At 36.3% G+C, this 27751-nt stretch overlaps 1 protein-coding gene across 1 annotated transcript; it reads right to left on the reverse strand.

The window, feature by feature from the left end:
- Positions 1-22567: 22567 nt before the first annotated feature.
- On the reverse strand, positions 22568-26991 carry LOC107916601 (T-complex protein 1 subunit epsilon). Its single transcript, XM_016845894.2, has 9 exons — positions 26697-26991; positions 25936-26254; positions 24873-25221; positions 24568-24700; positions 24392-24444; positions 24002-24104; positions 23212-23378; positions 23006-23119; positions 22568-22906 (listed from the first exon to the last, which is right to left on the reverse strand). The coding sequence occupies exons 1-9, from the start codon at positions 26893-26895 to the stop codon at positions 22736-22738; spliced, it is 1608 nt and encodes a 535-aa protein (XP_016701383.1). The 5' UTR covers positions 26896-26991; the 3' UTR covers positions 22568-22735.
- Positions 26992-27751: the final 760 nt, after the last annotated feature.

A 27751-nucleotide genomic window follows, 5' to 3' on the forward strand; every position in this document is an offset into this window, starting at 1 on the left:
GGTTGTCTTAGACGATGGGAAATACTTCAATAAGAACTTTTTGGTCATTTGCTCCCATGTAGTGATAGAACATCTTGGTAGGAAGTTCAACCACTATTTAGCCTTATTTCTCAATGATAAGGGAAACAACTGTAGCCGAATGGCATCATCAGAAACGTCATTTATCTTAAAAGTGTCACAGAATTCCAAAAAGTTAGCCAAATGAGTATTTGGATCTTCATCTTGCAAACCATCAAACTAAACAAATTGTTGGATTATCTAAATGGTGTTTGGCTTCAATTTGAAGTTATTTGTAGCAATAGTAGGTCTCACAATACTCGATTCAGCCCCAGTTAACTGGGCTTGGCATAATCGTACATAGTACGAGAAGCAGGATTTGCGGCAACCACAAAAGGTAGCTGATTATTCTGATTTTCAGCCATCTCCTTAGTAATATTAATGATGTCCTCTTCCTCTTCCACTATATTCTGCCGATTCTGCCTTACTTCTCTACGGTTTTTGCGAACTGTACTTTTGATCTCACTATCAAAAACTAAAGGTCCTGACAGGTTTCTTCTAGTCATATACTAAAGGAACCTGCCAGAAACAAACAAAAGAAAAATTAGAAAACAAAATTAGACTAAAAATAAAAATAAAATGCAATAAAAGTAAAATTGACTAAATTAAAAAAAAATTTAGTGTTCCTAATATCTTAGTCCTCGGCAATGGTGCCAAAAACTTGATGAGTCACTAAACTAACTAAACTCACGACAAAGGCAAGCACACCTATCGAATAGTAGTATAGCTATAGTGAGTCGGGAATATCATATCCATAAGGACTAAAAGTACTAGTAATTACTATCTTTTTATTATCTAGCCTATAAATTAAAAGGGATGTTTTTAATCTAAATTTAACTAAACTAATTATTAAGAATGCGACAGGGAATAGAATGAAAAAACTTGAATATAACCAAAGAAAAAGACAATACTCAGGAAAGAATCCACCTAGACTTCACTTGTTATTCTGAATCTGAATTAGACTATTTATTCACTTGTCTTGATCCGTAGAAATCCCTAAATTATATTAATATCTCTTTTGCAAATAAGAACAACTGACTCTAGGTTGATTAATTTAAATCTCTTTCTAATTAAAACCCATATTGTCACATTAACTCGAACTATGTATTCCCCTATTAGATTTGACTCTAATCCGGTAGATTTATGTCGTCCTATTTGTAGGATTGCATGCAACTCCTCTCAATTATGCCAGATCTACTCTTAAACAAGGACTTTTGCTCCACTGAAATAAGCACATCACACTTGAATTAATATCCTGAAAATATTAAAGCAAGAAATAAGCATACATAATTGAGAACAAGAACAAGTATTTATCATATAATCCAAAAAATTAAATCATAAGATCCATCATAGGTTTCATTTTCCCTAGGTATATAGGGAATTTAGTTCATACTTTGGGAGGAAAACATCTCAAAATTAGGAAAACAACAAAACATAAAGAAACCCAAAAACTTCTGGAGAAAATGAAGGGAGATCTTCAGTTTTGAAGGAGATCCTACTTCTGAGTTGATTCCGACGGTGTTCTTCGAGTAATTTCTTCGTTCCAGTATGCGTCCTCCCTTTAGATCCTCTTCTAGTGTGTATTTATAGACTTTAGAATGCCCAGAAACCCTAAAAATTGGCTTTTTCGTGTGTTTAGGAAACACGGGCGTGTGCTCAGCCAGTGTGGGAATGCTCAGGCCATGTGGTTCTTGAAAATAGCATGTTTTGCCCGATTTTGGCCCGTTTTCTGCTCCTTTTACTCCCTATGCTCTCCTAAGTATAGAAACATGAAATTAAAGGATTAGAAGCATCAAATTCACTAAATTATATAACAAATCATCCAAAAACGTATCAAGAATGGGATTAAAACATGCTACTTTTATGGCTTCTCAAGCTTTCCCCCCTCCGACTCTTTGGTCTTAAGAATGTTGGTTTTAAGAATGATCGATTGCCCTTTTCCAACCCTTACTGCCCAACCTAAAAGCGAATAGCTAATACATTCCACTTACTGAATAGGGTTCTATGGTCGGTCCGCGACCCCTGGATACCGAAGGCGTCCTTGGGGTGAACTTAAAGCTTTTCAATCAAAATCACAAATTTATATATCTAATCCCTAAATATTTTAGGTCATCACATTTCAGTCCGATGCCGCCGATTGACCAGACAACACCCATAAAAAATATTATTTTTTAAAACTTGATATGACTTGTGGCTGGGGAGAGGGGTGCCACCAATTGATCAAACGGCACCGATTTTTTACTTTATCTCCTACCTAGATTCGTAAATATTATTGACTTTATCCTATTCCAATATTTATTTAATTATTTTATATTATTTAAGTAAAACACCCATTATACTTCCATTAATTTTAGACTTTTCATTTTCCTCATTTTTTTACGGTTTTTGTTATACTTAATGAAAAATTTCGTCAGTAACTTCGGTTAACGAACATTAATATGTATTAAAATACTATTTAAAATATTTATTTTGAATATTATTTGCAATAAGAAAAAGAATTGAGTCATCATTTAGATTAAAATAGTTTTTAATAGCACGTGTTACAAGTGATTTTCGTGTATAATTTTTAAATAAAATATTTTTAAATATTGTAATTAAATTTTTATTATGTTGTTTGAATTGTTAAATATAATTAAAATGAGTTAACTTATTTAATAATTCAAATATAATAAAAAGAAATTTTCAAATATCATATTAAAATATTGACATTTTGTAGATCAATATTTTTTTAATATTATTAAAATATTCAAATTATATTAAAATATTGGTATTATTTTCAACATACCATATAATTTCACTCTATGTAATCATCATTAAAATAATAACTAATAAACAACTATTAAAATATCTATACTATTTATTAAGTGTTTTATTGAGTTAGTGTCATCCTTAATCGGGCCACTAACTCGGTTAGAGAAATTATGAAAATATTTTTTTGAAATAAAAATAAGTTATATAATTTGAGGTTGATTTAATTTTCTATTTAAAATAATAATAAAAATATGCATATGTTAGGATTTGAACCCGAACAATTGCAATAGTAAAATATTTACTTTAAATCACTCAACTAAAACTTTATTTTAATATTTTTATACATTTCAATATTTATTATGCATACTTTATTACCTCCATCAAATATGTATTTGATTAAGTGTCAAAAGTTAACTCGACATCGACTTAACATTAATGAAAACATCATGATAACCAATTTTAATATAATTTTTTTCATTTTAACATTGTATGTATTTCATGTGTTATTATCAATTAGTTTTAAACCATACATTTTATTATTTATTGTATGTTATTTTTAAACACACATTTATGTTCTTAATTTGTGCTTTCTACCCCATAACTGTAACATCCCCAAATCCGGCCTAGACGTTATGACCAAATTTGGTGATGTCATATGGAATGGGATTTAAAATCAAATTTATCAATTTAAGACCGTTTCCGTTTATTAGCTTCTATTTATCTCTCGTCAATTTCAAAATTATTTTCTCATTAATTTGATTCGTTTAAAAACATATTCTATAGCGGAAGCTTTTAAAACCGTGATATTTAAAGAAAACCATTCGCATTTAGGAAGAACGCTGTTTTTAATGAAATCGAGTTTTTGTTGAGTTTTGCAGTTTAAAAGTCCATGGGAACAGTTAAAATCCAAAATAAAAGGCAAACAGTCCAAAAGTCCCAAATTACATCAAAAGTACCCCAGAAAAATAGGAAACAAAAATCATAAATGAAATTAAAGCAGTTCAATAGACATATGGTGACCGTTAAGTCCTCCGCCGCACCGATCCGTCTAAGTCTGGGGATTACCTGTACAGATAAAACAAAAAGGGGTGAGTTTACTTAAACTCAGTGTGTAGTCCCCTACAGGAGATATTCATACAGTCAAACAACAATTATCAGTCAAATGCAGTCTAGGGCCTAAGCCCATTACAGATTCAAATACAGTTTAGGCCTTAGCCTATCTCAAATATAGTATGCATACAGTAACAGAAATTAGTATCCTACCCACCAGCCTCTACACACCATCTCCGACCATCCCTACACACCATGTGGGGTTTAAAACACCCACCTAGCCCTACACACCAAGTTATACCAAAAGCGGCACATATCAGTAATATTGCATCTGAGCTGCCAGATAATAGGCATGAAAGCCTTTCAGTACACTTCCTCTAATAATCAATCATCCCACCCCAATGCAAATGCAACTTAACATGCTCAATGCAGACATACAGAAATACATGCTTGCATGCTAAAATCCAGTTATCAGTCATACATACGGATTAGTAAACATGCATAAATTTAACATGCTCAATACACACATTATATATATATTCAGGTCACACGATTATGGGTCTAATTAGCACTTACCAACCCTATAGTACGTTCACAGTCGACTTTGGCGACCTGTGCAATCCTAGGAAACATTTTAGCTAAATGGGCCCACACGCCCATGTGGTTTGCCCATGTGGCCCACACGCCCAAGTGGTTTGCCCGTGTGGCCCACACGCTTTGCAATTTCAGCTTTCGTCAAATCCCGTTTTCTACGTTTTCAGGTACACACTTGGTATTGTTTCGATGCAAAAACCCTCCCGAATAGACCAGCACCTAAAATCAGTACCACAAACCTCTCGAAATTAGTTTAAATCCATGATTAGCCCAAATCACCAAATCGACAATATTTCAAATCGAACATTCAACATTTACTTAACTACCTCGAAATTTACCTGATCAGAACAGATGAGGGTACTGCTGACGCATCTAGTCCTCAGGCTCCCACGTGGCCTCCTCAGTGCTATGATTCTGCCACATCACCTTCACTAATGGGATAGACTTCTTCCGAAAAACCTTGACATCGCGATCCAGAATCCGAACTGGCTCTTCTTCGAAGGTCAAATTTGGCCTCACCTCAATCTCCTCAACAGGGACAACATGAGTAGGATTAAAACGGTAACGCCTCAACATCAAGACATGAAATACGTCATGAATACAGTCTAGCTCTGGAGGTAACACCAACTGATAAGCGACTGATCCCACTAATTTCAAAATCTGATACGGCCTAATAAACCTAGGGCTCAACTTACCCCTACGATCGAACCTCATAACCTTCTTCCATGGAGAGACCTTAAGAAACACGAAGTCCTCCACCGAATACTCAATCTCACGGCTCTTCAGATCTGTATAAGACTTTTGTCTGTCAGAATCCGCTTCCAGGCGATCTCGAATCAGTCGAACCTTATCCTCGATCTAAAAGCCAACTCAGGACCCAAAACTCGCCGTTCACCCAACTCAATCCAACACAAAGGAGTACGACATTTACGGCCATATAGAGCCTCGTAAGCTGTCATCTGAATACTAGCTTGAAAGCTGTTGTTGTAGGCGAACTTGGCTAGCGGCAGGTAGTCCTCCCAACTGCATTGATAACACAACTCCTCAACATATCCTCCAGTATCAGAATCACCCTCTTAGATTGACCATCGGTCTAAGGATGGAACATAGTACTGAAGTCCAATCTATGAACCCAGAGTCTCATGTAACTTTTTCCAGAACCGAGACGTGAAACGAGGATCTTATTAAAAAAGATTGAGACCGGTACCCCATGCAGTTTCACTATCTCAAAAATGTAGAGCTTCGCCAACTTCTGAAATCAATAGTCAGTCCTAACCGAAATGAAGTGGCGCAGACTTGGTCAATCGATCCACAATGACGCAAACTGAATCCTTCTTTATGAGCGTTAGGGGTAACCCACTAACGAAGTCCATCGTTACTTGTTCTCACTTCCATAGCAAAATCTTAATTGATTGTAGCAAACCTGAAGGTAACTGATGCTCAGCCTTAACCTGTTGGCATGTCAGACATCGTGCCACAAAATTAGCAACCTCCCTTTTCAATCTCGGCTACCAATACAATCCTCGAAGATCTTCGTACATCTTGTTCCCACCAGGATGCATAGCATAAGGGCTATTATACGCCTCTCTCAGAATAGACTGCCTTAGATTAGTATCATTTGATACACAAATTTGACCATGGAAACAGAGTACCCCATTATTATTCAGTCCAAAATCCGTAATACTGTTACTCTCAACCTGACTGAATTGAAGACCCAACGATTCATCCTCTAACTGCCTATCCCAAATTTGTTCCATCCAAGTCGGTTTAACCTACAGCTCAGCCAACAAACTTTCGTCGTTGAACAAACTAAGTCGAGTGAATATCGCTCTCAGATCAGTCATCGCCCTACGGCTCAATGCATCGGCCACCACATTGGCCTTGTTAGGATGGTACTCAATAATACAGTCATAGTCCTTAAACAGTTCAATCCATCTACACTGCCTAAGATTCAACTCTTTATGAGTCAGGAGGTACTTGAGGCTTTTGTGATCAGTGTAGATAATACACCTCTCACTGTACAAATAATGCTTCTAGACTTTCAAGTCAAAGACTACGGTGGTAATTCCAAATCATGCGACGGATAGTTTGCCTCATGCATCTTGAGCTAACGAGACGCATATGCCACAACCCTACCATCCTGCATCAGAACACAACCCAAGCCTACATACGACACGTCACTCTAAACCACAAACTCCTTTTGAAGTTTAGGCTGTATCAGAACAAGAGCCTCAGTCAAAACCGTCTTAAGCTTCTCGAAGCTCTCCTACTGCACATCAGTCCAGACAAATGGAACACTCTTACGTAGCAGCTTAGTTAATGGCACTGCAATCAGTGAGAAACCTTCCACAAACCGTTGATAATAACCCGTCAGACCCAGAAAACTACAGATTTTAGACACATTCTAAGGCTGTTTACAATCCAGTACAGCCTTAATCTTTCAAGGATCGACACAAATTCCCTCAGCAAAAACCACGTGTCCCAGAAATGTTACCTCTCGTAACCAAAATTCACACTTGCTAAATTTAATATAGAGCTGATTTTCCCTCAAAGTCTGAAGAACCACTCTAAGGTGCTCGGCATGCTCATCCTTAGGCTTAGAATAAACCAATATGTCGTCAATGACTACCACAACAAACTAATCCAGATAGGACTGAAACACTCAGTTTTCATCAGCTCCATAAATGCAGCCAGAGCATTAATCAACCCGAAAGGTGTGACTAAGAGCTCATAATGCCTATAACGAGTCCTAAATGTCGTCTTATGCACATCTACCTCCTTAACCCTTAACTGATGATACCCTAAATAGAGATTGATCTTAGAGAACACTGAAGCCCCTCGGAACTGATCAAATAAGTCATCGATCCTCGGAAGTGGATACTTATTCTTAATGGTCAACTTATTCGGCTGTCGATAATCAATACATATCCTCATGATCCCATTCTTCTTCTTAACAAACAGAACCAGTGCTCCCCACGGAGACATACTAGGACAGATGAAACCTCAGTCCAACAACTCTTGAATTTGAGCCTTAAGCTCCATAAGCTCCTTCGGTGCTATTCGATAGGGCGATAGACACCGGAGCTGTACCAGGAAGAAGCTCAATCCCAAATTCCACTTTTAGATTCGGTCTCAGGAAAGACGTTCGAAAAATCCCTTACAGTTCTGATGTCATTTACAGTAGAGTCCCCAGAAATAGAAACACTAATATAGGCCAAGAACGTCTTACATTCCTTACGAACCAGTTTCTCAGCCACCAGCGCAGAGATCACATTAGCCAAATAATTTTGACGTTCTACCTCATTACCCTCCTCAATTCTCAAGACAACCTTCTTAGTCGCACAGTCCAGACTGACACGATACTTGGCCAACCAGCCCATACCCAGAATCAGGTCGAACTCCCTAAACGGAAGCTCCATTAGATTAGCCAGAAATACTAACCCTTGAACCTCTAGTGGAACATCTTTATACAGTTTGCTAACCCGAACCGGTTGCCCCAGTGGACTCAGTACAGTCACCTCACTAGAAGTACTCTCAACCAAAATCCCCAAGTTTTCAAACACGGTGCTAGTTACATAGGATTGTATGGAACCTATGTCTATCAAAGAAAAGTAAGGTACATCATAAATTAAGAACGTACCAGTAATGACGTCTAGAGCTTCTTTGTCCTCCCGACGAAGAGTAGCATAAACAAGAGCAGGCTGTCTCGCATCAGTCTTTCCAGCACCTCTGTCAGGTGCTCTCTATCCACGGTCCATACCGTTACCACCCCTAGCCTAACCATGGCCCTCAGTGGCTACTGAACTACCCTTTGTGGCTGTGTAGTACCAAAACCCGGAGCTTGCACCTAATCAACCCTCAACGGACACTCCCGAACGCGGTACTCTAATGACCCACACCTCAAACACTTCCCAGTCCTCTTGCAACACTCGTCCTGATGGCGTCTACCACAATCTCCACACGGCTGTAATCCAGTAGGAGCAACAAGGGGCCCAGCTCTAACCGGCCCATCAATCCTGGCCTTTTTCTTAGGCCTCTACACCAAACTCGAGGGCTCCAAATCCCTCTTGTTCTTATCCCTCTCACGATCTCTATTTTGGCGCTCAGCACACTTAACCTCTTCGATGATCTTCGCCTTCTCTACCAGAACGGAGAACTCTCACTCCCTTTACAGAGCTATTAGTACCCCCAGATTATCCCTAAGGCCATCCTCAAAACAAACATATCTCTCATATTCAGACGCCACCATACCTCACGCATAGTGGCTCAATCTCAGAAATTCGGCCTCATACTCGGCCACTGATTGGTCTCCTTAGTGAGGTTCAGAAACTCACGCCTACGAGCATTGATGTAACTTGCTCCCACATACTTCCCTTGGAAGGCAGACTTAAAAAACTCTCACGATAGATGATTGGGTTTAGTTCCCTCCATAACGGTCAACCACCACTGATAAGCCTTATCACGAAGCAACGAGACTGCACCCTTCAATTTCTACTCAAGGGTACAGTCTAAATCATTCATTATCCCCTCAGTAGCCTCCATCCAGTACTCAGCCACATTAGGGACGACTCCAGTGACACCCTTAAAAAGTTCAGCTCCATTGGACCGGAGTCATTCCGTCACCAACCATCGGCCCCCAGATCTAGCGTTGGGCCCAGCAACCCTCTCCAGTATCCTTAACATAGCCTGAGACAATGCATCGCCCCCAGCCATACGATTTTAAGACCCAGTTTCAGTAGCAGGTGACACCGACTGTAACACCCCTAACCCATATCCATCGCCGGATTAGGGATACGAGGCATTACCTATCAAAAACACAATTTTAAAACATTCATCTATATATATAATTAATCAAGGCTGGCTCATTTAAAAATAAAATATAATCAATTCACATTTCAGAACATACAACAAATTACACTTTGCACATACAGGTCACAACAAATCTCAACTTGTTATTAACAGTATATAATGCATTTAATTGTACAGTAATATCTATTACCAACATGGTTTATCATGCTTCTATTCCCACTCATGTTGTTATACACACAGCCACCAAAATCATACACACATTCTTACAATTTAATGAATCATAATGCACATCTTAATTACCACATATACAGCTTAAGTAACAATTAATTTGAAATTGCATACTTTACACCTTACTACAAACTGATACAACCAACCGATATATATTGCTCATAAATTCTCATATAAATCATTTAAAACATTAGTTATTAAAGTCTGTACATAACTACTTCAGACATTAAATTACACGCAGTTGGCCTTAGTAAATTTTAACCGTTTCATGCACATACCAACAAGAAGTACACTTATCATATATGCAAATTAACCTGCTTAAAATTTCATATTAAATAACTAAGTAAAAGACATCATTCGGACATCTCAAATTATTGTTCCCATAATGTCATACATGCCTAACTTTAAAAGCAAACTCTTGGTAAACACGTTTAAATGTACAATCCTATTACATAAATTAATATATAATCACATACGTATATTTAGTACATTATATCATGGCCAAACATATTAATAATGCATATGCACATAATACTTAACTTATCCTAAAATAACAATCACACTTAGCATTGAATGCATATTAAACAATCGACCAAATATTCATGAAACAGACGCAACATATATCACTTTACAACCAAATCAATCAAACTAATAAACATTTATCCATCACAGTTAACTATTTCGCATTTCATATCTCTTATACCAATTATCAATTTCAATAAATACATATAATGCTTTTCTTCTTTATAGCTGAATTTACTACCTAACACCACATGCACATCTAAGCTTCCATTAGTAGTTACAAACAATCAATCTCATTTAACAATCTAGCCAAGAACACATAAAACCAAACTTAATCATTTTAAGAAAATCATTTTCAAAGCATTTAGTAACTGTAACGAATATTATACCTTCGCAGCACATAACTATAAAACTAAAATAAACATAACTCATACTCACCATGACCGAATTCAAAAATAAAAGTTTAGCCATTTTCGCATGGCTTATATACATAACCAATATTTAGCATTTCAAAGGTAAATTCCAACCTATACATGCCATAATTTAAGTTTAGCTAATAAGGTACCAAACAGTAGATAGCGTGATGAGCTTGGCTGACAGTCCCCAAGCTTGTAGCTTGACTTCAAAATCTATTAAACAGAGTAACATAATACACAGAGTAAGCTATCACAGCTTAGTAAGTCATAAGCAAATAAACATCTTGATAACATATTCAAATTGATTAAGCTTACCGAATTATAATATCATTATCAATACTTAATCTTAAATCTACAAAGGAGATAAATAATATATTCGATGCACCATAATTACCTAGGCCGAATGTTCACCTAAACTATTTAATCAAAAGTTATTCAACTTTCAAGCCACAATGTCAATACACATTCAAACATATATTTAAACATTCGAATCAACTCAAGAACCATAATATGACATTTTACACATATATTTCCTATGTAGCCGATTATACACAATCACACATATGTATATACACATAGTTAAAAATCTCTTTAATAAAACTTAAGTTACTCACCTTCCAAGCCAAGATCACATATCATATTCGTACATATTCCTTATTAAATTCATACACCACTTGTAACATACATAAATTAGCTTACTTACCTTGTTTCCATAGATAACAGATTATTACATACCTGATTTTTCAGCTCATTTTTTGTATTTATTCACAACTATCCATGCCCGATGAACCATTCGGAATTGGGTAGGACACTCGGATAATCACACATATATCGTACAATACCAACATCCCAGACGTGGTCTTACATGTAATCTCTTATTGATTCTACTGTCTCAAACAGGGTCTTACTCGTAAACAAATATCGGAATCACATATCGATGTCATGATCTTACTCGCACACATATATCGGAATGCTATGTCATGACATATGTATCCTAATTATTCCTAAGGTTCATTCAGGGCTTTCGGACGTCGTAACTCTGTCGAAACGAATTTGGAAACATGGTAACCAAGCTTATTCACATTTGGCTTTAACATGTAATAAATCATACAATTCATTTCAGCATATATATATTACATTTAATTAGAATTAAGTACGACTATTTGCTTATAAACTTACCTCGGACAACGAAAAATCGGTACGGATCGACTAGCCGACAATTTTCGTTTTCCCCCGATCCAAATCCAATTTCTTTGGTTCTTGATCTAAACATATTCAAATTAAGCTCATTCAAACCTATTTTCATTCAATTTAGTCCAACAACACATAAATGGACAAATTACCATTTTACCCCTGACATTTATAATTTTTACAATTTAGTCCTTATTGCACAAAACACAAAATACACAAAATTTCAAAGTACCCAGTTAGGCCGAATGGCACCCATACCTATACAAGCCCATATATTTCATTAATTTCACATTTTAGTCCCTCAAGTTATTATTTTTGCAATTAAGTTCTAATTACTCAAAATCATCAAAAACTCTAATACAAAACATGTTAATCTAAAACATATCTTTCCTATTTCATCATCAAACAAGAAAAATCACAAGCTATCAACAATGGCACAACTCAAAATATTCATCAAAATCAAAAATTAAAACATGGGTCTTGAAGATTACTAAGCAACAATCTCAAAAACGTAGAAATTATCAAAAACCGAACTAAATTCATACCTTGATTAAGCTTTAAGATTGGCTGAACCCTAACTCTTGTTCTTTCTTTTTCTTTTGTTTATATTCGGCTAAGTGATGAAGAAATAAAAGATTATTTAAGTTATCATATAATATAACATATATACTAACTTATTATTATTACATCTTTTACATTTTTAACCTTATTTATCATATTATAAAACCATTATGCCATGGACACTACCGTCACTTCACTTAGTAATGGGGAATTTGTAACTTAAAGGCTTCCACTTAAAAAGCCAAGTACAATTCAGCCCTTTTTGAATTAACCACCAAATTTTCATTTTACGTGATTAAGTCCTTTTATTTAATCAGACACCTAAACGACAAAATTAAATCGCAAAAATTTCACTGATATAAATTCACACAAAACAAACGCAGAAAATAATTTTTTAAAATATTTTTCTGACTAGAATTCGTGGTCCTAAAACCACCCTTCCAGTTAGGGTCTAAATCGGGATGTTACACCAGCGTCTCACTTGTATCTAGGTTCGGCATGCTGCCCAGAGAAGAGGACTCAGCTCGAGCCCCTTACAGCCTCTACCTTGGCCTCTAGTATCACGCCCATAGATACTCGTGCACTTATGTATATTTAGATTTATCTGTATTAAAAATTTTATGAATCAATTACAGTTTCAGTATTTATTAATAGATTTTTATGTAAAGCAGTATCATAATTTCAGAGTTTGTTTTTCGCAAGTACAGTCTCTATCAGTTTCAGTATACACTAACTAAAGTGTTTTCAGAATAGACTATCTATAATACCATAACAGTTTATCAGAATACTTATAAGATCGACGCCAGAGATTCGATGTACCACATTCTCAGTCAAATCATTTCAAATCATTGGTAAATCAGTTCTTAAAAACCAAGTTTTAAAACCCAAAATCCACAGCCGAGTTTTGCAACCTGACTTTGATACCACTAAATGTAACACCCCCAAACCCGACCTAGACGTTATGGCCGAATCTAGCGATGTTACATGGAATGGGATTTGAAATCAAATTTATCAATTTAAAACCGTTTTCATTTATTAGCTTCTATTTACCTCTTTTCAATTTCAAAATTATTTTCTCATTAATTTTATTCATTTAAAAACATATTCTGTAGTGGAAGCTTTTAAAACCGATATATTTAAAGAAAACCGTTCGCGTTTAGGAAAAATGTTATTTTTATTGAAACCGACTTTTCATTGAGTTTTACAGTTTAAAAGTCCATGGGAACAGTTAAAATCCAAAATAAGAGGCAAATAGTCCAAAAGTCCCAAATTACATTAAAAATACACTAGAAAAATAGGAAATAAAAATCATAAATGAAATTAAAGCAAGCAGTTCAATAGACATGTGGTCACTGTTGAGTCCTCCGTCGCACCAATCCGTCTAAGTCTGGGGGTTACCTATACAGATAAAACAAAAATGGGTGAGTTTACGTAAACTCAGTGTGTAATCCCCTATAAAAGACATGCATACAGTCAAACAATAGTTATCAGTCAAATGTAGTCTAGGGCCTAAGCCCATTACAGATTCAGAAACAGTTTAGGCCTTAACCCATTCAGATACAGTTTCAGATGTAAATTAGGGCCTTAGCCCATCTCAGATACAGTATGCATACAGTAACAGAAATCAATATCCTACCCACCAGCGCCTCTACACACCATCTCTGACCATCCCTACACACCATGTAGGGTTTAAAAAACCCACCCAGCCCTACACACCAAGTCATACCGAAAGTGGAACATATCAGTAATATTGCAGCTGAGCTGCCAAATAATAGACATGAAAGCCTTTCAGTACACTTCCTCCAATAATCAATCATCCCACCCCAATGCAGATGCAACTAAACATGCTTAATGAAGACATACAAAAATACATGCTTGCATGCTAAAATCCAGTTATCAGGCATACATACGGATCAGTAAACATGCATAAATTTAACATGCTCAATACACACATTATATATATATTCAGGTCACACGATTTAGGGTCTAAGTAGCACTTACCAACCCTACAGTAGGTTCATAGTCAACTTGGGTGACCCATGCAACCCTAGGAAATATTTTAGATAAATGGGCCCACACGCCCATATAGTTTGCCCGTGTGGGACCACACGTCCGTGTGGCTCACACGCCCAAATTTACCTTGGGCTGTGTGGATCACACGGTCTGGCCCAAATTCCCACACGCCCATGTGGACCCACACACTCGTGTGGCCCACACAGCCCAATTCGGTCAAGCCATGTGCCGCACACAGCCTACCTAGCCATCACACGGCCATGTCTATCGCACGACCTGGCCTTCGTCGACCACATGGCTATGTCATTCACACACGGCCTACCACACGGGCTACCACACACCCGTGTAGCATCTACAGTTTACAATTTCGACTTTCGCCAAATCCCATTTTCTGCGTTTTTGGGTACACACTTGGTATCGTTTCTATGCAAAAACCCTCCCGAACAGACCAACACCTAAAATCGATACCACAAACCTTTCGAAATCAGTTTAAATTCATGATTAGCCCAAATTACCAAAGCGACAATATTTCAAATTGAACACTCAACACTTACATAACCACCTCGAACGATTCAATTACGACTCTGAGCGAGGAGAGTCTCTAACTTCCCAATTTGCTGTTGCCAAAACAGACAAAAAGGTTCCAATCGAAAGATTCTGAATAAACAATAATTGCTTTAAAGAACGCTTACTCGTACAAACCAATCTATGTCCACATACCTTAATCGAGCGAGGAAACCCCTAAAACCAAAAATATTGAGAAAATTTTGAAGAAACAAGAGAAGCAAAAAAATTTTCAAGAAAGAAAAAAAATAATGTCAAATATCAAAAAGAATGATTTTTTGGGGGAAAAAGATGAGTTCAACTCAAATCTCACTACACCACAATCCTAACCACCTATTACTCAGATTTCTGCCACAACAGAAACTCTATCACAAAGCTGAGCTAAAAATAAACTCCCACGCTCACACAAGGATTCAAGCACAATACCGTTAGTAATCTAACACTCAACTTAACCACCAGACCAATAGGCCCATTCTAATATGGTTTTATAAATAATTTAATATAAGCCCACTGAGTAGAGATGGGGCTTAAATCCAAAAATACTCAAAATTTGCCAAGGCTAAGGCTTGAACTTGAGACCTCACACACACCTAGAACACTTAACCATTGGATCAAATATAGATTTAAGTCACATTTCCACAAAAGCCAAAATAAGAATATTGAGGCGTTACAATAAGTGTCATAGGATTTCTAGTATTAATTATTTTGATAATTCAAATATAATGCTAATAAAAAAATTCCTATTATTAAAACATTTGTACAAACAATAAAAAATAATATATTATAAAATAAATTATTTACTATTTAATTTGTATTTGTATTTGTATTTGTATTTGTATTTTCTTTTTTATTTTTTAATAGTCAATAAATTGACTATAACAATTTGTAAACAATATATATGAAAAGGGAATCATTTACACTGATGTAAAACTAAAATAGTTTTATACTCTTTCATATATTTTTATACGATTAATTTTTAATGATCCAATTCTTAAATTTTTTATATATAATATTACTTGTCATGCATGTAAATTTTTGAACCAATTCGATATTTGTACCAAATCAACTAAAAAATTATTTATATTAATTATTATTAAACGGTTCAAAATTTTTTATATAAAATAAATAATTAGAAATTTTTAATTTACGTCAAATTTGACATTCATGATCTATATGAATTGAATAAAATGTATGACCGTTGAATCCTTAAAATATTAATCATACAAAAATATACGAAATGGTGTAAAACTAACTAGTGTAAATAAATCCCCCATTATTAATTAATATGTAGCAAAAAGTAATATCAAGTAAAATTAAAAAATATATTTAGAAGAAACTTTTTTAAATGATTATAATTATAAAAAAATACATCAACTTTTACTTGTAATTATTTTAAATAAATTTTTTAAATAATAAATATAAATTAAATTATAATTATTTTTAAACACCAATTTAGTAATAAGATAGAAAATAAACGGTAATCTTATCGATTCAAAATTTTTTTAAACTCATACATTTATATATATTACAAATATATAATACATATCCATCATATTGATATCATTTTCAATAGTTACAATCGTACAATTAAAAGGTATTACATGTTCATATTAATAATACTTTCAATATTTCATTATCTTTTCTAAAGTTTAAATTTTGGCCATTGAACTTTAATTTTACCAGGAAATTATTATTAATATTATCAATTTATAGCATTTTCATCATTATATTGTTACCTGATATTAGGAGTGTGACGGAAATCACACGTGGCAAGAAGTCAATTGTTTTTTTCCTAATAAAACTCCAAAAACATTAAACAAACAACCATCGGGCAATCCGCCCATAAATGCAGTCCCTACCAAAAGCAAAAAAGCAATACCATCAAGCTCATCCGATCTTCGACCAAGGTAGGACCCAAAACAACCGCTGTGGAAAGTGACCAGATCTATATCGCAGCTACTATAAACATGCCTAAAATCATCCGTTGACAGGCCCTCGCCTTCTATACCGATCTACCTCCTCTTGAATCGACAACGGTCCATCCTCTACCCAACATTCGTCTCACTCCCGGAGGAACACTTCCCAAGCCAACAGGTGCTCAGCTCTGTTCCCCCATCGTTTAATATGATAAAATTTAAAATGCTCAAAACCTAATAACATTTGTCGAGCATCCCAAATATATCCACTGATTTTCGTCTGTCAATCCCCGCATGTTTGAGTTTGGAAATGACCGCTGCTGAATCCCCTTCTAGCTCCACCCGTCGAAGCCCTAGATCCCTGGCAAATTGAACAGCAAGCACACAAGCCAATGCCTCCGCAGCCGCCGCATCAGGTATATGCTTTTTCCAAAGATAGGTCGATCCTAGCATATAACCCTCTGAGTCCCTAACAACCACTCATGTACTTGCAGAATGGAGATGACCATAGAATCCAGCATCAAAGTTTACTCGAACCCACGGGTCAATTGGAGGCTTCTAAACCAACGAGTCAGTAGTCTCGCGCTCCCTCAACAAAGAATCCATCTCTCTGGCATAAACCAGCACAAACATAAGTAGGACAAAATATAATTCGGAATGGCTTGAAGAATTAACTTAATAAAAACGATCTTACCACCCTGCGAAAGACGCCGATTGTACCACCCTCCAATCCACTCAAGAAAGCGCTCCTTAAAGACTACAAAAGGCCCTTTTTTCGTTCCTACCAACAACCACTGGCAAGCACAGATAAATCCCAGGATCCATGGTACTACAGACCCCCAAAATATCCACAATATCTCGACGCATTCCTTGGATCACATTCAAACTAAAGTAAACTAGAGATTTTCCAAAATTGGTCTACTGGCCCAAACATTGTTCATACTCTTTCAGGATTTCCCCCACATATTTAGCCCCTCAATCGAAGCCTCTCCAAATACCAAACTATCATCGGCGAACAATAAATGAGATACCCGAGGCCCTGAACCACTTGCCTTTACTCCCTTCAAGAGTCCATCATCATGAGCCAATTTCAACAGAGAAGTGAAGCCCTCATTGCAAATAAAAATAAAAATAAAAAGGACGGGCATAAGGGGTCACCTTGACGCAACCCTGGGTTGGCACGATATTCCCCCTAGCTTCCCCATCCACAATTACTGAATATTTGACCGAGCGAACGCATCACATGACAAGTTAACCTAATTCACATCAAATCTGATTTTGAGCATAACCTCCTAGATTAAATGTCATTCCACCTTGTCATAAGCTTTGTTCTTATCCAACTTTACAGCAAAACTATCTTTAAGCCCCCGACGCTTCTTCCTAAAAGAATGAAACAACTCAAAGGCCACAAGCGTATTGTCCATAATCAATGGGCCACGTATAGAGGCACTCTGTGCCTCGTTGATACAATGAGTCATAACCCTTTGTAGTCTATTAACAATCATTTTAGATATAATCTTAAATAACACATTGTAAAGACTGATAGGGCGAAAACAAGTCATGTTCTGTGGGCTACGGTTCTTGGGAATAAGAACAATATTTGTATCATTAATGTCATCAAATGAAACACAATCATTAAGCACGTGCAAACAATAATCACTAATATCCTTGCCTACAATATGCCTAAATAGTTGATAGAATAAAGTAGGCATACCATCTCTCATTGCTGGCTTGGTGGGTGTCATACTACGAACAGCTAGCAAGACCTCCTCTGTAAAATCAGTACAGAGATAGCTATTCATATCCGCAGAGATAGAACTCGAAATGCCTAATAACAAACAGTCCATATCCCCTCGTCCCTTTGTTGTAAACAAATCCCTGAAATAATGGCAAGCCACTTTCTCAAATTCATCAGCCCCCCTAACCATTCGTCCATCAACATCTTTGATCTGATCCACAACCTTAACACGCCATCGATGGGAAGCAAACTTATGGAAAAACGTTGTGTTGCAGTCACCATATTGTAGCCCGTGCTCTCTGCTCCCAATACATCTTCCTCTTGTCAATCTCAAGATTAAGGTTCATTTTGGCTAAAACCACTTCCTCCAGCACCTTATCGTCAGGCTCCCCCTAACCAAAATGTTTAAGTCAATCCTACAGCCTAGTCACATTCAATTTCAATTGGTCTCTTACTCGTTTAGCCCAAGTTAGTAAACCATCACCCAACAATCAAATACGATCAGGAACAACACCTATCGACCACTCCTACTGGTGCTTAATTTCTGCTTCACACGATTCTTCCAACAACCAATAAGCCTCGAATCGAAAACATCTTTTCCTTCGACCCTAAAGCACAACTACAACATCCGTTTCCAAAAGTAATGAGCAGTGATCAGAGATAGAGTGAAAGCAATGCGTAAGTCTATAATTCGGGAATAATACCTTCCAAGCCAACCCTGAAACCCCTCTATCAATGCGCTCATGGATATTATTCTCAAGAAGCTTACCTCTTTCCCACATATACCATTGTCCACATATCCCAGATCAATCAAATCAGTATCATCAAGCACGGCTCTAAAATCATCCATATTTCTTTCAGGCCTCATCTGATCACCCTGTTTCTCGTAGGAAAAAACAATCTCATTAAAATCACCCATGAAAACCCAATGGTAATCAGCTCTGGCAAATAATTGGCACAAAAATTCTCAAAGACTAAAAACAACGACCCTCAACCGGTGACCCATAAAACCATAAAACCAAGTAAACCGCCACTGATAACCATCAAGATCCTCTTCTACCAGAAGATCAATATGATTTATAGAATAACTACCTAATTGTACTTTACAATCCTCCTTCCAACAAAGGGCCATGCCGCCCCTTGACCCCTCACTACCTACCTCAATCCCACAACGAAACCCAACATTTCTACGCACCCTCTCCATCCGAGTTTTCCGTAGCTTCGTCTCAATGAAAAAAAGCCACACTAGGGCATAAATTCTTTAACACATGTCAAAGGCGGCACACTGCCCGAGGGTTCTCTATCCCTCAGACATTTCAGCTTAAAATTTTCATGACACCCAGTTGCTCTGTCCCCCAAAGCCAACTGATGTTCCAAAAGAGTGAACAACAGATTGTTCATCAACAATGCCCTTCGAATCCATCAACAATGCCCTTCGAATCCATATGTACAAAAACAGGATTGGACACAGAAATACATGACCACTTTTTTCCTTCCCTAACAGCTAACGGAGAATCCTCTTCAACCAGACTCATATTCAGATTTACATTCTATGCACCCTCAGAATCATAATGCTCCCAGCCACCTAAATTCAACCCCAAAGTAATACCCACATTATTCGTTAGGGTACAATTTTGGATAACACTTTGAATATCATTATGTCACCCAATCGAACTTCTGCGTGAAAGCCTTCGCGCCTAATCCATTTTGAAGACTTCACATTCCTACCTAAGCCAGCAACTCTTTCCTACCACTGCCCTTCACGGAGCTGCCTTAATAAATAAGTCCCATTCCAGAGGTAACTCCCTACGTCTGTGAACTATATGCACCGGGTAAAAACCTTCAAAGTGGCCCAATAAACAGACAATCTCTCATACTAAAACCAAGCTTGAACGCTAACCCTCATATAACCCCGAAAACCCTTCCCATTGCTTTCATGTCATATTCCAGGAAAGTCCCAATAAAGATCCCAAACTGTCTACCCATCACCTCCGAGATCAAACCAAAGGGCAAATCGTGGATCTGAACCCAAAAATCCACAAAGATCAACGGAACCACCATTGGATCTTCCCCCTTCCTTAGACTATAAAATACCAATAAATGCCCAATGAAAGTCCAAGGAATCCCCTCAAGAAATCTATCAAAGTCGATCTCATAATAAAACTTAAACATAAGACGTTTCACACGTAAGTCAGATATCGTCACTCCTCCATGCGGGTGCCAAATATTCGCAAGAGTGAACTTCATCGCCTGAAATTGAATGCCATTAGCAGTTAGAAAACTGCCCACCGCACAGAACTTGTCCTCTTCCCCCTTCTCCTCCCCGTCCAACGCCACATTCCGTCATTCCTCCTCACCCCCTTCCAATGGCAGATCTGCCAACACTTGTTCCATTTTCAGTGTGAGCGTCGCCGCCACCTTCCATCCAAATATCCGGACAAAACGCAACAAAACCCATAGAAAAAACAAGAAAAAGCGTGCCACGAAAGCTAAATGCTTATGTGAATGCTATGTATATAATTTTTTTAAGACTTTTATGTAGGCCCCCTTGCTTATTTCTTTATTTACATTCTTTTTTTTTTATATTTCTCACTTGTTTTTCTCTCTCCCACATATTTTGCCCTTTCAATTTCTTTTATTTTTTCATTCTTATTTTTCATTCTTTTTTGGTCTCTTTTTTTATACTTTTTTTCTCCTTTTCTTCTAACAAAGCCCTAGTGTCACGAGTTGCAAATCTAAATCAGTGATGAATGCACATAGAACAACTCATAGAGGTTAACTAATTAAATGGGCTTATTTGACTCACTTGGACTAGCACAATTTGTGAAATATATGAAGAAACATATATAAGTCTTGGTTGCTCAATGAAACACTCCAGTAAAAATAGAGTTAACATGGTGGATATTTTAAATCTTAAAGGATAAGATTGTATAGAATTTAAATTACTTAGGACTCCCATCTTGTAAATAGCATTTAATATTAACCATCGATGTAATTTAAACTATACTGTTAGATTTGAAGGAGCTCAACTATAAATAGAGGTCTTCCCCTCATTTGTAATCATCTAATTATATCCCATTCAAAGTCATTAAATATATTTGAAAGCATTTGCTCAAACCCTCAGTGTGCTTAATTTTCTTGTGGCTTTTTTATTTGATTCGAGTTCTTTTGTCTTTGAATTACTTCTGCTTTATTTCAATGCCTTGTAGAAATTCCATTATGAATTTTCATTTTCAAAAATAAAGTTGACTTAGGTGGATTTAAAGTAAAGAAATCACCTAAGGTCATGTGGTTTGCCAGACTTAAGTTTTAGCCCCGTGACAATTGGTATTTGAGTTAGTGTTCGAAGGCATCAATTAAGATGACGAAAAGAGTAAATGAGCAAAATGTCCCGATGGAGACCCGTGGGAGGGGCAAAAAAAATAGTAGACCGAGTGATATGTTGCTAGCTTTGGAAAGTCAAGTGGTCAATCTGAAGGAATTTGTGGATGGTGTGAAGGAAGCACAACGTAGTTGAGGGACTTACCGATGAGTTGGACTCGATGAAAGAACAACTTAAAGACTGTGGAGGAGGCTCTTAGTTCCTATTTGGATGTGATGAAAGGGGCTTTCAATATCGCCATAAATGATTAAAGACAAGAAAGAAACAAAGTACATGAACATTTAGAACCCCATTGCTTTTAGATGACAAGCTTCGGGTTATCAAGCAAACTACCTACAACGAATTAAATATTCCCTTTAGCAACAGCTTCCTAACATCTTATCAACGTAATTTTGGTCTCATCATCCACGAAAAAATTGAAACTTACTATTTCATGTAATAATCCTTGAACAATGATACTCAAGAAATACAGGACGCTAGCTAATATTAAACAAATGCGTCAACCAGACAATAGCAACCGAGCAAGCACGCAATGCATGCTGCTCAGTAATGGCACCACTGCTTAGCCGCAACATGACCCTGAAAAAACAAATAGATGTATATATGTATATTTGAATATACACATATGCATGCACATATATATAACTGATCTGACTTCTAGCCTTTCTTTTTAGGTTTCTTTTTTGCTTCTGGATAAAATGGTCATTCAGAAAAGAAAATGCATTGAATGATTGAAAGTAGAAACTAAAGATAAAAAAAGCATAAACAACCATGGTCAATACGAAGGGTTTATCATTCTATTTCCAACCAACAAAGAGCTTGGCAGTTGAAAAATACATAAGCAAAACATGTTCCTCACAAGTGAACAATTGTTCTGGAGTGAACCATACAAAACAATCAAAACAGGGTAACCTTCAGAGTGAGGCAGTACAGAAATTATACCTCAGTAGTCCGATGGAGAAATGACATCATCAATTTTCAAAATCATCTTTACAACTTGCGTTGCCAATAAGATCTGTTGCTGCTTCCCGATCAGTGTTTCGAAGACGTCTTGCTCCCGCATATCATTAGTCCCAACATCATTGCAGTCTATTCCATAGTGTGGATTATTCTCCTGCAGACAGATATAAGGAAAATGAAATTAATGATAATACTCCATTCTGTTGGGCTTGCAGAAGACCGAAGTTATCATCATACAAATTATAGTAATTACCTTAATTTGCTGAGATTTCACTGCTGATAGTGTCTCAATGGGTTGGAGTCCGCTATTCTCTGCCAGGGCCATGGGGACTGAGTCTAAAGCATCAGCAAATGCCCGGACTGCATACTACAGATAAAACCAAAAATTAGATATTATATAATTGCTCCAACAGAAAAGCATGTTATGTTATTTAGATGATTATATGTGCTTCTTCTTACCTGCTCAACTCCTGGATATTTATCTGCAGCTGCCTCCACAGCAATTGAGCAAGAAATCTCAGCTGAGCCGCCACCATAGACAATAGAATTGTTGCGAATGAGATTCCTGGCCACACACAATGCATCATGGATACTGCGCTTTGTCTCTTCTATCATCATCTTGTTTCCTAATGAATGATCATCAACCACAAAGGAAAGCTTTTATGAGACATATACGACTAATCCATCTCAATTCAGCTTGCATTACACCTTGGAATATTCTACCCTTTAGTTTAGACTCTACAGCATTATAAAGTTGAGAGCAACTCTATGTTATAATAAAACAACTGTAAATGGTCAGCCAGTTACATTGACCAGGAATAATGATGTCCAAACAGCAGCAGATAAATTGGATTACCAAGAAAAAGGAAGCAAGAAATCTCTTGGTGTGTCAAATTGTCATGTAAGTTTTATTCTTACATTACTCTTCAACCAAGTCATGTTCCTATTTGTTTATTTGGTTTTAAGTTCATCAGTAAAAACAGCCATGCTCTAAAACTGTCCAAGAAAATATTTTGGTACTAGATACTATCTCCAAGAATAAACCACCGAGTCATTACCATTGAGAGATTGGGTGGCATATTTTATAAACTATTTAGGAATGGGAAATTAAAAACAGAACTAATTCACTTAATTCACCAAGCATGTAGGCTTAAACCTAACCAAAATACAAAATCAAATTTTGACTGAACAAAGATGACTTGTTATTATCAATTGACCAAAAACCAAATAGAAGGGGGAGAGAATCTACCTCCACGAATAAATATGGTTACAGCCCTGGAATTTGCACAGTGTTCAATGTACAACATTTTATCTTTTGTGGTGCCAAAAGACTTCTCTCTGACCAAACCAGCCTAAAAAAATAAAATAACAAATAAGTGTTTCCTATAAGATCTAGATGCAAAGCCTGGGAATTAAGCTGAGATTTTAAAATGTAAATACTTCAGCAAACATATATTGCTAGTCCAAATTAGCAATTCTTTAGTTCTTAAAACTAAAAGTCATCAATTGTTAAATCATCTCACTTTAGCTTCAGCAGTTGTCCTCTACCTAATGCATAAAAAACATTTTACTAGAGAGGAATTTATCCAGCACATATTTCTAAGCAATGTGATATACAAAACAATGGAGCAAATCATACCCTTCCCAACTTTTCTGGGGTCAACTCCTGGAACCTTGGTACAATCCTTCCACCTATGAAGATAAATATAATTAGATCGCTGATACATTGCACACTATATCAGCCGCTAAATCTTTATCTATCAAGAATTTGGCTGACATGTCCTTAAATGAAAATAAGCCATAATCAAAACAAACCCGTAGCTATTGCTATGAGCTCCAACTCCACACCACCAACCCATCTGACAGCAGGCAAGTTCCGGTGCATTAATAAATGATTTGCCTCATCATCAAACCCCCACTGACAGATAACCAAGGTGGCACCAACATCCTGCAACAACATTACCATCAGAACAAGTTGTCCACCTCAGAATTGCAACAATAAGACACCCGCTTCCCCATCTCCCCAAAGAGAATAATCTAAAGAAAGAAAGAATGTGAAAGATGAAAGATAAACCTAAATTGAGAAAGACACTCCACAGAACACAAGTCAGAAGCCATACCTTGCACTTCTGAACCATGTCATCAAAATACTTTTGCTCTTGCAGACGCAAAGTTTGAAACTTCTCCACCGTATCAATGTCTACCTTATGTTTGGTCTTTGGCTTAGGGGGCTCAAATGGGCAAGTTAATATGGCAATTTTTGCATCTTCAATTTGCTTTGGCATCTGTGGATGACTCATGTCCTTATCAACAGTGATTCCATATATTAGCTCAGTATCCTCCAATTTTCCCCCAACTTTCCCCTCAACCTTAATCATATCTAAATTGACATCTTTCCTCTCTAGATCAGCAACAGAAAGAACTGCTTTAACAGAAATCTCAGCCAAATGGCGCTTGCATCGGTTCACACTGCAAAACAACAAATCCTCTTCTCAATACTACCAAGTTTATGAACTGCTAGATGACAGAAAGAGCTAATTTAATTGAATGAAGTGCCACATGATTCAGTTGGTTCAATGGTCCTTCACAAACACCCTACCACAACCAAAACAACCCTGAAAATTTCTGATTTGCAAACACAATAAATCAACACAGATTTTACTTGAGGATGAGTAAGCCCAAATGATTACTGATCAAGATTAACCAATATCCTAGCAAGGTAAGGTGTTAAACAAACATTAGACACGGTGTTCTTGCCATACAAAACGATGCTACCACCTGGCATCTGTTTAACAGTTCCATGACAAAATTTGTTAAGGAGAATATTAATGGCACCTTTTACTGATCAAAGTATCATCTTAAGAAAAATCTTTATTCAATAGACTACAATACAAGAAGAAAAACTAAACAAATCGATTACATTTAACATCATACTAACAACACAACGCATCCACAACTATGTAATCTGATTTGGCAAATCCTAGTGGGGGAGATAGGATATTGCAAATAGAAAAAATATAGGATAGGATAATAGCATATACATATTAATTAACCTTTAGACAGAAAAGCACCATCTTGAAACAAATTAGACATGATCATGCATTATGGCAATCCGAACATTGCTAAGGACAACAGGAAATGTAGAGTACAGAAATGGACAGGAAAAAGAGCTAGGAAATTTACATTTTTGAGGACAAAGTGGTCATGCATGTTTGAACCAAAGGCTCTATATTTGATGCTCCAAAATCAAACTTCTGAGATATGTGCTCCAAATGCTCAACGGCAATTCTTGAAGCCATTTCGTACCCCTCTGCAATTCGTATGGGATGAATCCCACGTTCCAATAACCGCTCTGCCTGCTCTAGAAGTGCTCCAGCCATGACAACAACACCAGTTGTTCCATCACCAATTTCGTAATCCTGACTCCGAGACAGTTCAACCATCAACTTAGCAATTTGGTTGTCAACATCCATCTGCTCCAATATTGTTGCCCCGTCATTTGCTGAAAAACATCCATGAAAAAGAAAAAAAGAAAAAAAAAACATCAGGGAACCTTGAACATGATCGGGCATATGACTTCACCAATAAATATAAATTACTTAACTTCACACATTTACTCCAGAAATATAAAGGTCACGAAACTCTCACCGGAAACATTACGGTTATAACTTTATGTTAGCAAAGTGTTATCTATACCAAAGCATCCAGTTCAAAAACTAGCAAGTTCAATAAAGTAACTACAAACGCTTAAAATTACCAATAAAGCATACATTCCTCTTCTCAAGTAGCTTACTTTAACTAAAGTCTCATTTGGAAGCTCAAACTCAAACAGATCCATAACCGAAAAATCGTTTTTAAGACCTAATCGAGAAACAAGAAGCCTAATGATCAAGCATAAATTTAGCGGGGGGGGGGGATAAAGAAAGAGGTGGAAAGGAGTTAACTGATGGTAACATCGCCATCGGGGCTTTGGAGAATCTTATCCATGCCCTTGGGTCCGAGAGAGGTTCGGAGGATCCGGGCAACGGCTTTGCCAGCGGAAATGTTGGCTTTTTGGGCATCGATCCCTCTCAGCCTGGTTTTCTGGTCTTGCTCTTTGAGTATAATGAAGGGTCTCCCGTACTCATCGAAAGCCAACGCCATTTCCTCAAAGCTTTAGTTGCTGCTGCTTCTTTGAAGAGTTGAGAGTGAGAAAGAGGGTAAAATGTAAGCTCGCTTTTCGGCTTTTCTGTAATTTGAAAACCCCTAACTATCTTTTTAAGAAATTTCTTTTGGGCTTTCTTTGGTTGGGCTTAGCTCTAATTTGTCATATCGGGTTTTCTCACATTACCCGCAAGTCTAATTATAATATTTATTAACATTAAAAGACGCAATATCTATACTAATAGTATTCAAATTGGTATTCAAGATAGGATAATAGTAAAGAAATTAAAATATATTATGAAAGTATGATTGATTAAGAAAAATTCTTTAATAGAAGGTGTTTTAAATCAAATTAAATGATTTAATCTTTTATCAAACACGCAGATAATATTGAGAATAAATTGCATTTTTTTTAGTTATAGGGATTAAATTGAATGTTCGATAATCAAGGAAGGACTCAATTATAATTAATAGGTGTTAGATAAATTTTAAAAAATTTAATTAAACATTAAAAATTTAAGTTATAAAATATATTTGGTATATTTCTTAAAATTAAGTATAAAATATGGTTATGAGTTTAATGAATTTAAATTTAAAATTTTAAAAGTAAAGTATTTACAGAATAATACTAAAAGAAATTAAATAAAATAGCAAACATACTTAAAATTTTAAATCACTGAAAATATTAAATTTTAGTTTATTTAATTTTTTTTGCTGTAGGTTATAAAAAAATACTAAGTTTGATGTCAAAGTAAAGAGGAAAAAAAACAAAGCTAAAACTAAAATATGTCAAAAAAAGGTTAGATTTATTTTTTTTTTAGCTTAAGATAATTAGTTTAAATTATATTATTATAAT

This window comes from Gossypium hirsutum, chromosome A01 (assembly GCF_007990345.1).
Source record: "Gossypium hirsutum isolate 1008001.06 chromosome A01, Gossypium_hirsutum_v2.1, whole genome shotgun sequence".
NCBI classification, from domain to species: Eukaryota; Viridiplantae; Streptophyta; class Magnoliopsida; order Malvales; family Malvaceae; genus Gossypium; species Gossypium hirsutum.

What these genes read in the sequence shown, in the direction of transcription:
- LOC107916601 (XM_016845894.2), bottom strand. Translation starts at nt 26,895, where the DNA reads ATGGCGTTGGCTTTCGATGAGTACGGGAGACCCTTCATTATACTCAAA. An exon ending in CCCCAGAAAAGTTGGGAAGG is followed by an intron (nt 24,105 to 24,391) that starts GTATGATTTGCT and finishes TTATTTTTTTAG; the next exon opens with GCTGGTTTGGTCAGAGAGAA. An exon ending in AACCATATTTATTCGTGGAG is followed by an intron (nt 23,379 to 24,001) that starts GTAGATTCTCTC and finishes ATCATTCATTAG; the next exon opens with GAAACAAGATGATGATAGAA.